Here is a 14,071-nt window from a genome sequence, read left to right on the forward strand (position 1 = left end):
CCTGTCATCTAGGGGAGGGAGGGGAAAATTTGGAAAAATGAATACAAGGGATAGTTATAAAAAAATTACTCATGCATATGTACTGTCAAAAAAATTTTTATAATTATAAAATAAAAAAATAATAAAATAAATAAAAATAAAAAAGAATATAATTATGGTTTCTGTACATAGGACTCCCAGATCTGCTTCTATAGCCCTAACCTCCCTCTGCTGACCTCTGATCTCACATCTCCAGGCATCTTTCACACACCTTGAACTAAATGGACTCCAGGAGACACTTTAGCCAAAATAGAACTCATAATCTTTCCCCTGAGCCCTCTCCCCACTCCTGCCTACCCTGTTCCTGGAAGGGCCACCTCCAGCTCCCACCTAGGAGCCCTCCTGGATTCCAGGACCGCTCTGTGCCAAGACCCGGTGATTTTACCTCTGTAGCCGCCTTCTCTTCTGACAACCCAAAACAGGCACTTGTTCCCTCACCCCCGGAAGAAGTGCGGGGACACCCTCCTGCCTCAGACCTCGCCCTGTCCCAGGACATCGTCCACTCAGCCATTACAGCCATGGTCCTAAATCTCAGCATGACCCTGTCAGGGAATTCCAATGGCTTCTCTCATTCAGGGTCCCACAGAAAATCAGCTCCCTGGCACACACTCACTCACACATACACACCGACATACTAACACATACTCACAGACACACACTCAAATATACCCACTCGCACACAGACACACACACATTCACACCCACTCACACACACACACACAGATACACACCAACATACTAACACTCACACACTCACAGACACTCAAATATACCCACTCACACACAGACACACACACATTCACACCCACTCGCACACAGACACACACACATTCACACCCACTCACACACAGACACACACAGATACACACCAACATACTAACACTCACACACTCACAGACACTCAAATATACCCACTCACACACACTAACACTCTCGCACACAGACACACACATATTCACACCCACTCAGACACACATTCACACACACTCACACACACACACACTGAGCTCCTGGGTTCCTGGCTGCTCCAGCCCTTTCCCCATCCCTCCCTCCCAGCATTTCCTCCGGCTGGCCGGTCCCCCCTGCTTGCCATGCTCTCTCTGCCTCTCTCCCTCCTGGCTTCCTCCCCTGCTCACCCTCCACGCGGCTGTCCAAGGGCTTTTCCTATTCCTACCGTGCAGGTCTGCCTGCAGCTCCCCTCCTCCATCCAGACCAGCAGCAGGCACCCTGGTGCTTCCAGGATCAGTCCCAGCTTTAGCTTTCAGGGCATTGGCGGGTACAGCAGTCTCACCGCACCCCAATTTCTCTCCCACACTCTGCCACCTCATGCCATCTTTTGCCCATTCCATCCCTCGCAGAGCTGTTGTTCTGGCTGCCCCCAGGCCTGGGATGTGTCCCATTCTCCCCACAGTCTCACAGAATTCTTTTCTCTCTTCAAGTCCCCCAACAACGGGCACTTTAGCTTGTAGCTATCATTTTATTTTTCTCTCTCCACCAGGCTACAGCCTTCTTGGTGATGGGGATTCTTTCATTCTTTGTATAGGAGCCCCAGTGCCTGGCACAGAACGGCCATTTAACGGTCGCTTTTTGATGGAGTGACCATAGGTGGGAACATCCAATTAGATGAGGTCATGGTTCCACTAGAATAGAAGTAAAAAGTATGAGGAAGTCAGAGAAATGTGGAAGCCATGAAGGGGCAGAACAAAGGCAGCAGAACCAGGAGGAAATAATATTCACCATGGCGGCTGCACCAGAAATGCAAAGTACAAATGGAAAGTTGAGGCTCGTAGATCTGGCGCTGTGAAGGATCTCGGAGGAAAGAGTCCAGGCCCCTGTTTTCATAGTTGAGAAAGTCAGTCCCCAGGGAGGTCAAGGGACACATGGAAGTTCCTATAACTAAGCTGTGTGTGAGGCAAGGTATGGAGTCACAGCTCGAGTCCAAGCCCAGAGCTCTGTCTGCACCATAATCTGAACGTGGCTTTTGTTTTAAGACTCAGTGTCCCCATCTCACCCAGGCGGGACTTGCAGGGGCCGCTCACGGGGTAGATCTCCAAACTGACCGGTACAGAAAGGCCGTTATCCTGCCCGTTTGTTTCTGACCTGGGTGAGTGTGCCGCTTTTGAAATTGGTGGTCCTTTTCTCTCAGGGACGCCACCTAGTGGTGCAGGACTTAACTCAGACACAGGATCATCTGCAGCCAGGCTGCGCTCAAAGCTCCTGAGCTCGAGCCATCCCCCGGTCTCCAGCTCGGCAGTGGCAGGGATGACCTTAATACTCTGACATGAACACAGCTCAAGAAGCACTAGGTAAAATGGTGGCCCCTGGAGCTACTGGGACCCATTACGGGCAGTAACTGGTCTAAAGAACCGAGGGAGAGCAGCTGCATGCCATTTTTTTTTCATATTGTTGCAAGAGTAATCGACTTTTAAAGACAGTCTTTTAAACGGAAGGCTCGATACAAAAACGGTGTGGCAATATGGGGACAACATTTTCTATATTATATATGGAAGAACACCCCCAAATTATTACTTCCTTTTGCCAAAATACTTTGAAGCATGTTTGAGCTGAGGGAATCGGTGATAATAAAGTGAAGGCAAATTCATGTAATCATAAACATTTTCTCCTAAAACTTGTGTATTTGGTGTGTAATTTCTTCAAATTATTATTCTGATCCAGAAAGCTACATTGGCTGTGACTGAGGTCCTGAATGCTAGAAACTAGAAGAGAAACTAAAGAATTGATCCTTGAGGCAAACAGGGAGAAGGCTCTGATGGAGATCACTTTAGCTCCTTGGTCCCTCGGTCTACAAGAGAGTCTTTGATTCACTTTTTTCCGACTCCTGGGTTGCCTGCCCCTGGGTGAGGTGCTTCTCTCTGGGGAGGTGCTCCAGTCTGAAATCCAAGTCAGGTCAAACCTCGGAGACCCACCCCTGGTAGAGGTCTGGAGCAGCCTCCCCTTGCTACGCCCTGCCGGAAATCCCAGTCAGGTTCCTGAGGTTAAATTTTCCCTGTAAAACCTCCTTATGGGTCATTCATTCTATGGCTGCTACCCTTCTTTGAGTCAGTCCCCCATGGCCCTCTGCCTCATGGTGTCTTTTCCTTTTCCCTTTTATTCCACATGGTACCTTCCCTAACCACTACGCTTCCCCACTCCACTTCTCCTTACAGCTAACTCTTGGGGTGCTGAGTCCCTTCCAGGATTTAGCCTGCCAGTAAGGGCACACCCCAACCTCATGGGGGCTCCCTTTCTCCTGGGAACTTTCTCTGAGGAACTTGGCTTTCCCACACTTTCCCACTATTTCCTATTTACCATTCCCGCTAAGTGTCCCTTCGTTTTGTCTGTAACCTTTCCCCCTAAACAAGTCTGCCTTTTGCCAGAGAGAATGGCCACGGGGAGCTTTTCACATGACCGAAGCCCAGCTTGTGGGGCCTGCCATCATTGGGTGTCTACATCTCCTACATCACGCTGGTCCTCAAACCAAACAAGCTGCACTCATGAAAAGGAGCTGTGGTTAATCGCTAGCAGCTATTTTTCATATTTCCCAATTTAAGCAATTCATGACCTTCTCACCCAGTCTGTGATGATGTGACTCACTTGACGTCTCTCAATTTGAATGAGTGAGGAGCCTGTTTGCCACAAGGAAAATCCGTTGGGTTTGGGAAACTAGAGCAATGAACAACGTCTCGTGTGTGAGGAAGAAGCAGCTGAACCCCAGTCTTCCATTTGGGCGAGGACTAAGGGAGTCTGCAGGTTTTTCAGACACTAATGCAGATGGAGCTGCTCTTAGCAGCAGCTTCTTTGTGGGAAACAGGATTTTCTGCGCCCCAGGGAAAACTGATGGCTGTAAAAGAATTAGGACTAATCCGGCGGATTCTAAGAGGAAAGGAAAAGTTCCTGCCCTCAAGGAGTCTACATTTTAATGGCTGAGAAGTCTCCTGGAAAGTTGTGGTGGTTTAGCCTTTGTTCTCACAGTGTTAGAGCCCAGTTAAGGAGTGTCCCTCGGGCTGATCAAGCTCAGGTGGGACACAAATGGTCCCTACAGACATTTGAGGTGCTTCTCTAACTTGGCGTGTTTCCAGTTTCTTCAGAGTAATTCAGTTCTGCTTTAGAGGCAGCCCCTTCTCTGCGGAGGGCGCGCCATGTTGGGCAGCCCTGTGCCAGGATCTCCCCTGTCATGCAATCAGTTCTAAAGTTCTTATGAGAGAGTGTCCTTGGCTTGCTTTTTTCCGACCCCCTTGTAAGCGCCTGCCCTGGGTAAGTGCTCCATAAAACAGTCTTTTCGGCAAGCGTGCATTTGGCCTTTGAACAATGTGGCCAGTGCAGCAGAGTCGGTGTCTGGGACCTGATCCTGCTGGTGATCTTCAGAGTCTTCCTAAGGCGGTTCAAATGGCAGCCATTTGGTCTCCTGGTGCAGAGCTGGTCCATGTCCGGTTTCCCAGCATACAGCAGTCAGCACGACTGTAGACCTTCCATCTGGGAGTCAGCCTGATACTTCTCCTCTCCCAACTTCCACTTGGAGCCTCCCCAAATCTGAGCTAGCTCTGGCAGTGCGGGTCAATCTCATGGACATCGCCAAAATGTTTGTGGCAGCCCTTTTCATAGTGGCTAGAAGCTGGAAGATGAATGGATGTCCATCAATTGGAGAATGGTTGGGTAAACTATGGTATATGAATGTTATGGAATATTACTGTTCTATAAGAAATGACCAACAGGAGAAATACAGAGAGGCTTGGAGAGACTTACATCAACTGATGCTGAGTGAAACGAGCAGAACCAGAAGATCATTATACACTTCAACAATGATACTGTACGAGGATGTATGCTGATGGAAGTGGATTTCTTCAACATAGAGAAGAGCTAATCCAATTCCAATTGATTAATGATGGACAGAACCAGCTACATCCAGAAAAGGAACACTGGGAAATGAATGTAAACTGTTATTTTTACCTTCTGAATCCAATTCTTCCTGTGCAACAAAAAATTCGGTTCTACACACATATATTGTATCTAAATTATACTGTAATATATTTAACATATATAAGACTGCTTGCCATCAGGGGGAGGGGGTTGGGGGAGGAAGGGAAAAAATCTGAATAGAAGTAAATGCAAGGGATAATGTTGTAAAAAATTACCCATGCATATGTACTGTCAAAAAATGTTATAATTATAAAATAAAATAAAAAATTAAAAAAAAAAAAAATCTCATGGACATCCCCGAGGTAAGAGCTATCCGCAGCACTTCTCTAGGTGCTGTGACCCATGGCTCCACGCCGGCTGGTGGGGAGCCTGCGTTTTCTTGCTATTAATTGTTAGCTCACAAGTAGCCAAGCAGCAGAGAGTCCATCCATACTTTGTGGCCTCCCAGCCCGAGGCTGCGCTAAGGCTGCCCACAAGTCACAGGGCTCTCCCTCTCCTCTGGGCCCATAGCCGTTTATAGCTGAATAACCGACGATTGGTGCAGTAGCTGACCAACCACGCTGTTGAAAACATCATGCTAAAAAGGCACGGGAAAGAGCACGCAGCCTTCCTTCACCCCGCGATGGAGAGGGCCTCCCCATCATCCAGAACCTGGCTAGTCTGCCATCTTGGAACTGGCCATGGTACCAAGGATGTGCCAAAAAGGCACGGGAAAGAGCACGCAGCCTTCCTTCACCCCGCGATGGAGAGGGCCTCCCCATCATCCAGAACCTGGCTAGTCTGCCATCTTGGAACTGGCCATGGTACCAAGGATGTGCCAAAAAGGCACGGGAAAGAGCACACAGCCTTCCTTCATCCCTCAAAGGAGAGGGCCTCTCCATCATCCAGAACAGGGCTAGTCTGCCATCTTGGAACTGGCCATGGTACCAAGGATGTGCCAAAAAGGCATGGGAAAGAGCACGCAGCCTTCCTTCACCCCGCGATGGAGAGGGCCTCTCCATCATCCAGAACAGGGCTAGTCTGCCATCTTGTTCCAAGCTTTCTGGATGGAGGCATCTACAAAACTCTAGCTACAATGGGCAGAGTTGGGCAGAAGTCATTAGCAAGGTGGCGGGGATGAAAAGGGGCAGGTTCCACATCCTGCCGGGTGCCCCTTCACAGCCCCGGGGATTCCTAGAAATGGGGGCAGGGGCTGCACTGCAGCTGGGGTGCAGGTTGAGGAGGCAGGGGATACACTCCCCATGCGAGGAAGAGGAAGGACGGGCATGAAAGGGAATAATGTGTGATAAAGTGCAGGAGATGACTTCTTTTTATTTCAGTAAAATAAAAGCTAAGAAAATGAACTTGCAGAAATTGTTATTTTATTAACCGGAGACAGGCAGACGGGGGCACTGGCGGAGGAGAGCTCTGGGTTCAAATCCTCCTCTTTATCCCTGGAATGACTCCAGGTCGCTCTCCCATGCCAGTCAGAACCGGGAGCGGATGTACAGGTTTGCTGCCAATGTTTAACGACCAGCTCTCCAGGGAAACTATGGACCCACTTTGAAGCGGGATTTACAGCTGTGACATTTTCTCAAGGGCGAAGGGAGAGAGGACGAGGGAGGGAGGACGAGGGGGGAAGGCAGGGGCTCCCCTCCGGGCCTGTGTCCCGGATGCGAATCCTGCGAGTCCTCAACAGCCAGGCACCCTGCCTGGGGGACGTGTCCACAGCTCGGGGAACATCTCTAGGGTCTCCGGGCATCTCCCCAGAATCTCAGGGTCTCTCTACACCATCCCCGGCATCTCTACAAGGTATCTGCAGTCTACTCTGGCTCCGAGCGTCTCTGCAGGTCTTTTGTCTCCATTGGATGTGCAGCACCCAAGGCTCCTCCCTCACCCCGTCTATCAATTGCCAGTTAGAAGACTGTGGAGTGTGCAATGCGCAAGCGCACGAGCCTGGGGGAGGGGCAGAGCGCACGCGCAATCCTAGGAGCCCTTGGAGCTTGAACTGTACTCTTAAATTGGGGGTGGCGGCCCGCAGCGGCAGCAGCCCACTCTGCGCGTGCGCGATGCGATGCTCGCCGTTAGCTGCTCGGTGAATCTCACGTGACCGGGACAGAGGAGGGAGGGGGGGAGGTACGGCCACGTGGCAGCCTGCTGGCTGCCGGACCGCTCTCCCGCTAGCGCCCTCTGCGCCTCCCACCCCGCGTCCCCCGCGCGTTTCTGCTCCGGCGCAAGTCTGCGGTTCTCTCGGGGATCCGCTCGTGGAACTGGGGTTGCCCTGCCAGGAGAAGAGAAGGTTCCAGGCAGTACTTGGGGGCCCGCCCCGCCCTTGCCCGAGGCGCAGCCTCGGGCCTGTCCGGTCTGCATGCCCAGGAGGGGAGGGAATTGCCCCCCAGTAAAGCCCAAACCGGGTCTGCCGGTGTGACAGCGTGCAGGACGCCTGGAAGGGGAGCCCCACCTCGTGGCGCCCGGGGCGCAGGCTCCGCCTCCCTCTCCCCCTCACTGGCCCCGCTCACTCGGCGGCCTGGGGCCCCATGCGGCCGAGCCCGTGGTCAGCGTCCGTCCCTTCAGGGTCACGTGCCACAACCTGCGCCCCCTTGCGGGGGGTGCCTCGGCAGAGCTCCCTCTGTTGACGTGGTGCCCGCTCGGGAGGGGGCGCTCCACCGTAGTCATCAGCGCCGGCTCTAGAAGGCCCGACAGCGGGGAAGTAGTTCGATGAAGAGAGGGGGGCTGCGCGAGGTCACCGGCCTCACTTTGTCCCCAGGGCCCGCGGGCAGTGAGACCCGGAGGCGCCGCCGGCGGGGAGCAGAGCCTGGAACCCCGCAGTCAGCCTAGATGGGGGGGGGAGTCGTCCGGGGCGTCTTCAGCATCTCCCCCAAGGCTTCCCAGAAGCCGGGGGGAGGGGGGGACGGTACTGAGGTCGCCAGATCCGAGCTAACGGCCCAGCCTCGTGGCCAGCCCTCCCTCTGCGGCTCGGACACCGTCACCACCTTCCCCTCCAGACCGCTCTCTTCTCTCTGATTCGCCAGCACGACCGCCAATCACGTCTCCTTCCCGGGCGTTGGCTCTGTCCCCGCCCCTTCTTCTCACCTCTGGCGGTTCGGTGGGACAGTGAGGGTCTCCATACCCAGCCCCATCTGCCACAGGCCACCCAGCGCGCTTTGAGATGCCTACTATGTGCCAGACACAGACTCAGCCCGGGGCCGGCGAGGGCACAGCGAGCCCCTGTTGCGCCGAGCTCCCGCGGGGGTGGGGATGGGTGCTAGAGCCTCCGGGGCTGCTGGGAAAGGCCAGAAGGGAAGGCGGGGCCCAGAGTCAGGGAAGATTGCACCGGTGCCCCCCCACCTCGAATTAATGCTCCCGACCAGAACTCGCTGTCCCCCTCTCCTCCGGTCCTCCCTGGTCCTCCCGAAGACATTTCCTTCGCCCCCCACCAAGAAACCCCCTTGGTTCCCACTGCCAGACCCAGCGGAACACAAGGAGAAAGTCCCGGGCTCCCCTGGGGCAGCAGACACCTTGAGGAAAGTCCCTGGGCCCAGACCAAGGGGAAGGGGGCTCTGTGCTCCCTCGGAAAAGCAGCAGGGCCCCCAGCAGCACGTGAGCTCTCCCCGGCCCGCTCAGCGAGGAATGGGGCCAGGAGCCATCCCGGAGGCTTTGCTCCCACTCCTGGGGGGAGCGGCGAGTTACACTCCCGGCCCGCCACCTCACACCAGCTGCCTGCCTCGGTTTCCTCCTCTGTAAAACGGGATGACGGGCACCACCACAGTGCTTTTCATCCTCAGAGGTAACGGAGCCCGTGCGCCCGCCCTCGTTGTGCCGCTCCTTCTGGAAGGCTCACAGCGCCATATGTGCCTGGGAATCCTTAGGGGAGCTGGGGCTTTGCTGCTTTAATGGGCCTCTGGGGATAAAGGGGAGAGGGTGAGCCCCCGGGCCGCCCTTGGGGCCTCGGAAAGCTGTCCCAGCTGCCAGATCTCCCCCAGGGCCCACGGCCCCGAGCCTGCCGGGCTCTCCCAGCTCCTGATTCACCTCAGTAAGGGCTGACTTGGTTCCCACACCCAACACCAGACGGGAAGGAGAAAGCCCAAAGCGAAGTCTCCATTTCTCCTGTTGTTTCCTAAAACCATAGAGGGGAGTCTGAGCCAAGGGGGGGCCCGAGGGCCTTTTTCTGAAAACGGCATCACCTCCTTGGCCTTTGGAGCCAACATCCTCTTCATCTAGGAGCCCACTGGGACCCCACAGCTCCTTTTTTAATTAGTAGGCTACCTAGCCCAGTCTCCTTTCCTCGCCATCCCCACTCCCCATTCCCAGGTTCTCCAACTTCTGCTCACGTCCCTCCCTGGAAATCCCAGACAGCATCTAGGGAGCCAGGCTGTTCCCCCCTCTGGTGGGAGGTGGGGTGGGGGGGCAGGGTTAAGGGGGCATAGATGGACACATCCAGCCTGACCCCCAGAAGCCCAGAAAAGTCAGCCCACGTAGGGAGACACTGGCAGAGGGGCCCTCTTCCCACAGCCTGTGCCCTTTGTAGGGCTGAGGACCAGGAGACCCCCGGAGCCCCTGGGGAGCTCTGCCCAAAGCTCTGAATGGGATAAGGAGGACTCGGTTCTCTGCACCCCCTCACATGCAGTCCCCGACAGGCTGACTCATCCCAGGCACGCACAGCCCGGCACAACCAGCCACGTGCACGGCCCCCTAGTCAAACAGCAGAACGCTGTGTGGAGTTGAGACTGAGTGTGTGCACACACACGTGCACGTACAACTCCTGTGGGCACACGCGTGTGCACACCTTACCCATAAGTGTGTATGTGTGCACACATTACAATTATACCATGAGCATACAGCGCAACTCAGTCCACATGCATGTGCACACATGTAGACACCTCAACTCCATGTGTACACATGCACATATTACAATACCACGAGCACATTGTATGTGCACATAATACATGCATTGCAACTCACACCCCATGCATATGCACATATATGCACACACCTCATCCACAGTGCACACAACCATACCTCGAATGATCACGTGCAATGCATGTGCGCATATGCACACACATCACACACATGTGCATTGCATATGTTGAAACTATGCCATGTAATGTGTGTGCAATGCAATGCATCGTACAACCCATGTGCATTGTACACACATGTACACTTTGCCCACATAGTGCAACCCTATGGCTGTATATGAGACATGTATTGCATACTCACAATCTATGTGTATGTGCATGCATGTGCAACCTCACACACCATGCGTGCAATGTGCACAAGTTTCACGAACATACACATATAGTGCAATGCATGCATTACGCACAACCCATGTTATGTGCACATGTGCACACCCCTTACTTGCATGTGTGCACGGTACATGTGTGTGTGAATTTGTGCGTGTGCTTGTGTGGGAACATGTGCACACATACATACACATGCGAGTGTGCATGCATTGTGCACAGTACTTGTGTGTGCATTTGTGTGTAAGAGTGTGCATGGCAATACACAATGCACTGTGCATGTATGTGAGAGTGTGCAAATGTGCAAGCATTGCATGTATGCACCATGCACACGTGTGAGTGTGCTTGCGGTATGCATCTCTGTGCAGGGCAGGTAGCTCTTTGCTCATCCACAGCCCAGCCTGTGTCCCTGGTGGCCCTGCTCACATCCCACTGGAAGCCCACCCCTTCTGCCCGCGGACTTCCGCCCGGCCCAAAGCCTCCTTCACCAGCGTTGGGGAGCCCCTGGAGAGGGCATGGGGGGATGGCCTCAAGGCTCTGGGCCCCAGAGGAGGTTGTCATGGTCAACAGAAGCTCAGGGCATGCTGGGCAGGGCACTTCTGGGGGGGATGGGGACGGGCACAGGCGTACATCCCTGCATGTGTTGGGCTGGTGATACTTCTATACCTTCTGTCCTTAACAAAGCCCAGGAGACTCCCCTCCCCCTCCCCCCCCCCCCCCCCCGCCCCAGTGTGAAAGACCCGGAGGCTGGGGGAGCCCTCCTAACAATAAATGGAGATACATTGGTACAGAGACAGAGAAATAGAGACAGAGACAGAGAAATAGACAGAGACAGAGAGAGACAGAGACAGAGAGAGACAGACACAGAGAGAAGAGCTCTCCCCCGGGGCCTGCTTGCTTCTTCCCTCATGTTCTGACAGCCCTGCTCCAGGACAGCTGGTTTCTGCTGTAACCGCACGTGCTGGTCCATGGAAAGCTGATTTAGAGCAGGGGTCCCCAGGTTTTCCCAGAGGACGAGAAAGTCTAAAAATGTTTGCTCTAGAATGTTCTGGGTCAGAGATCTAATCCTCCAGGGAAGGGTGGGAGCGCCATCTGCTGGAGGCCTGGGGATAGCAGGGAGACAAGGAGGGACAGAAGCCCTGGAAATGGGGAAGCCCATGGGCACCCTCCTGTGGGGCCCAGACCAGGACTGGGCTTCCAGGCCCAGAGGCTGGGCGGACTCTGGGGCACCCCGATTTCGGGCCGGTAAGCTCCCTCCTGGCTTCCGGGGACTCCTGAGAGGCTCAAGCCAGTGTCAACCCTCACATTCCCACATCTGTGAGCAGAGGGCCAGGCTGGGGGGCCAGGGTCCTCACTCAGCACGGGGAGGGGGACGATGGGCCCTTCTAGTCAGTCCCGGCCTGGTCAGTGGGAAGTGGAGAACCACCCAGGGAGAGAGAGGGGTCTCCTTGAGGGCAGGGGCTGTCCCAGCTCCACCAACAGCGGCCCCTCCCCAGTGCTCGGGCATTAATTCAGACTCGGTTCAGGGCGCCCGCTTTCAGATTTTATTTCACAAAGGAAGAAAGAGGCCGGGGGAGGAGGCATGGGTGAGGGAGTTGGGGCCCTGCCCCCCACTTCTTCCCCCTTCTCCAGCCATCGTGGCCACACCTCTGTCCTGGGCTACAGTTTGGATGAGTCTTCTGAGGGACTGGGGAGGGGGATGGTGAAGGCCCAGAGCCCTGGAGCTGGAGCCTCCCAGGAGTCTCACCCGCCCCCCAGCCTTCCCGACGAGCCCAGGGATGGGGAGCTCAGCAGCTTGCCCTGCTGTGGGGGTCCCCGGCTGCCTCCGTGGGCCCTGCCCTGCATCAGGCACCAGGGGGTAGGAAGGAGACGGGGTCCTGGGAGGGAAGGGACGGGGCCCATGAGAACCTCTAAGCCACACACGGTACTCCTGGGCCGGGAAGCCCCCAGAGGGAATCGCCCCGGGAAGGGCAGGCTGGGGGTCAAAGGCTGAGCCTTGGCTGGGTCTTGAAGGGGTTCTGGAGCTCCCCCTTAAAAGGCCCTTGAGGAAGGGGAGCACTCCCCAAGGGAGGAGACTTATAGAAGGCGAGGGCAGTTTTGGGGTGCTCGGGGAGAAGCACGATGGGCAGGAAGGAAAGGCTATTTTGGGGGACAAGGAGCTAGGGAGGGGGGGAGGAGGTGCCAGGAGGAAGAGATGACGGCCCCTGGGGCCCTACTGGGGGAATTCGCAGACGTAGTAGAAGCGCCTCTCGCAGTCGTGGTCCCACCAGGAGCCATCGTCCGAGGCTTGGGCCACGCAGTTCTCCTGCTCACGCCCGTTGGGCTGGTCGGGCCCCAGGGCGGGGTGCCCGGGGCCTTGGGGAGAGGGGGCGTCTGGGCTGTCCGGGAGTGGGGCTCGATGCCAGGCAAAGAAGGAGACCCGCTGGCTGTTCTCAAAGAGGTAGAGGCCCTCTGCCCTGCGGTCGTGAATGCCCAGCCACACGGGCCAGTTGTAGGGGGCCAGGGCGGCCTTCAGGTAGCGAGTCAGGCCCTCCATCTGGGCCCGGTCCGCGGGCATGGCCAGGCTGCCCCCACGCGCCCCACACTGGGCGTGGGCAGCAATTTGGGCCTGGAAATCCCGGAACAGGAGGAAGCACTTGTGGCCCAAGCGGAGGCCTTTCAGACAGCCTGTGGGAAGCAGGGCAATGTGGGCCCCAGGCTTCCAAGGCCCCCGCCCCAGAGTCCCTCTCTTCTCCCCCACCCTCCAGGCTCACTCCTTGGCCTCCCCCCAAGGCTACCCTGGGGCTGGGACCCTCCGACCCTTCTGCCCACTCACCCTCCAGTCGCCCTCGATCCCGCTGGCCCTGCTTCTGGGCCTCCTCCAGGGCCTCCAGGACCTCCCGAGTCTCTCTGGCCTCCTTCCTGAGGAGCTGCAGGCCCCGGGACAGCTCCGTCACCCTGGCATCCAGAGTGTGGAGCCGGACGTGCAGCTGATGCAGCCCCGAGTCCAGCCCCGACAGGCGGCCCACTGGGGGGAACAAGGGAAAAGGGGTCCCTGTGAGTGGGGAGCTGGGTGGGCAGGGGGCACTGGTCAGCGTGGGGAGGGCGGGGGGTCTGGGGGGACAGAAACTGCATTTGGCTTCTAGGGTGGTCTGGGGATGGGGAGGTGCCAGGGAGGGGAGGCCTGGTGTCCCGTCACTCACAGACATAGGAAATGGCATCCTCGGGTGTCGGGGTCGGCGGCAGGCTTGGGGGGGGAGTCCCGGTCGGTTCCTCCTCCTCTTCGGCTCCCTGGGCCCCCTCCCGCTCAGGAGCTCCAGGGGAGCTCTCTGGCTCTTGGAAAGGGGACAGCTCCAGAGCCTCCTGTAAGTGCTGGGGGCCGAGGGGGACAGGGCTTTAGGCCAGCCCTGTGTCAGGCATGGGTGGGGGGGGAGGAGATCCACAAGCCCTCCCCCACAAGCCCTCAGTGACTCCCCCAGCCCCTGGCCCTTTTCTCCGGGCCCCTCATTTGTCCCTGAATTCTCTTATACTCCTCCCTATACCCCGCCTGCCCCTCGTAGTAACCTGCATTCAAAGGTCTACATTTGGGGAAACCGAGCCCAAAGAGCAGGAGGACCTGGCTCAGCCCATCAGATCCCCGGTTTTCCCTTTTCATCGGGCCCACCTGCCCCTTCTACCCAGTCCTTCTCTCTCCATCTCCTCCCCCAACCACTTCCCATCCCCCTTCCCTCATCCCCAGGTTCCTTTTCTCCTGCTTACCTCAAGCAGAAAGGCCTCCCTCTCCTGTTGGTCGGCCTGGGCATCCCGCCAGCCTCCTTTCCCCTTCTTCCTCAGGCCCTTCTGGTCTTTTCCAGCGCCAAGGGACCCCAGGGCCAAAAGGAAGCCCAGGCTCCAGGCCCACTGCATGGCTCCGGCCCCTG

General features: G+C 56.3%; 1 protein-coding gene across 1 annotated transcript in view; it reads right to left on the reverse strand.

Moving 5' to 3' along the window:
• Positions 1-11,693: 11,693 nt before the first annotated feature.
• CLEC11A (C-type lectin domain containing 11A) overlaps positions 11,694-14,071 on the reverse strand; it is a gene marked incomplete in the record, with an annotated part of 12,619 nt that continues 10,241 nt past the window's right edge. Inside the window, 4 exon segments of the mRNA XM_074307894.1 lie at positions 11,694-12,839; positions 12,988-13,179; positions 13,355-13,523; positions 13,911-14,071. Coding sequence (XP_074163995.1) covers positions 12,385-12,839; positions 12,988-13,179; positions 13,355-13,523; positions 13,911-14,057 — 963 coding nt within the window.

Source organism: Sminthopsis crassicaudata, chromosome 3, assembly GCF_048593235.1.
Source record: "Sminthopsis crassicaudata isolate SCR6 chromosome 3, ASM4859323v1, whole genome shotgun sequence".
NCBI classification, from domain to species: Eukaryota; Metazoa; Chordata; class Mammalia; order Dasyuromorphia; family Dasyuridae; genus Sminthopsis; species Sminthopsis crassicaudata.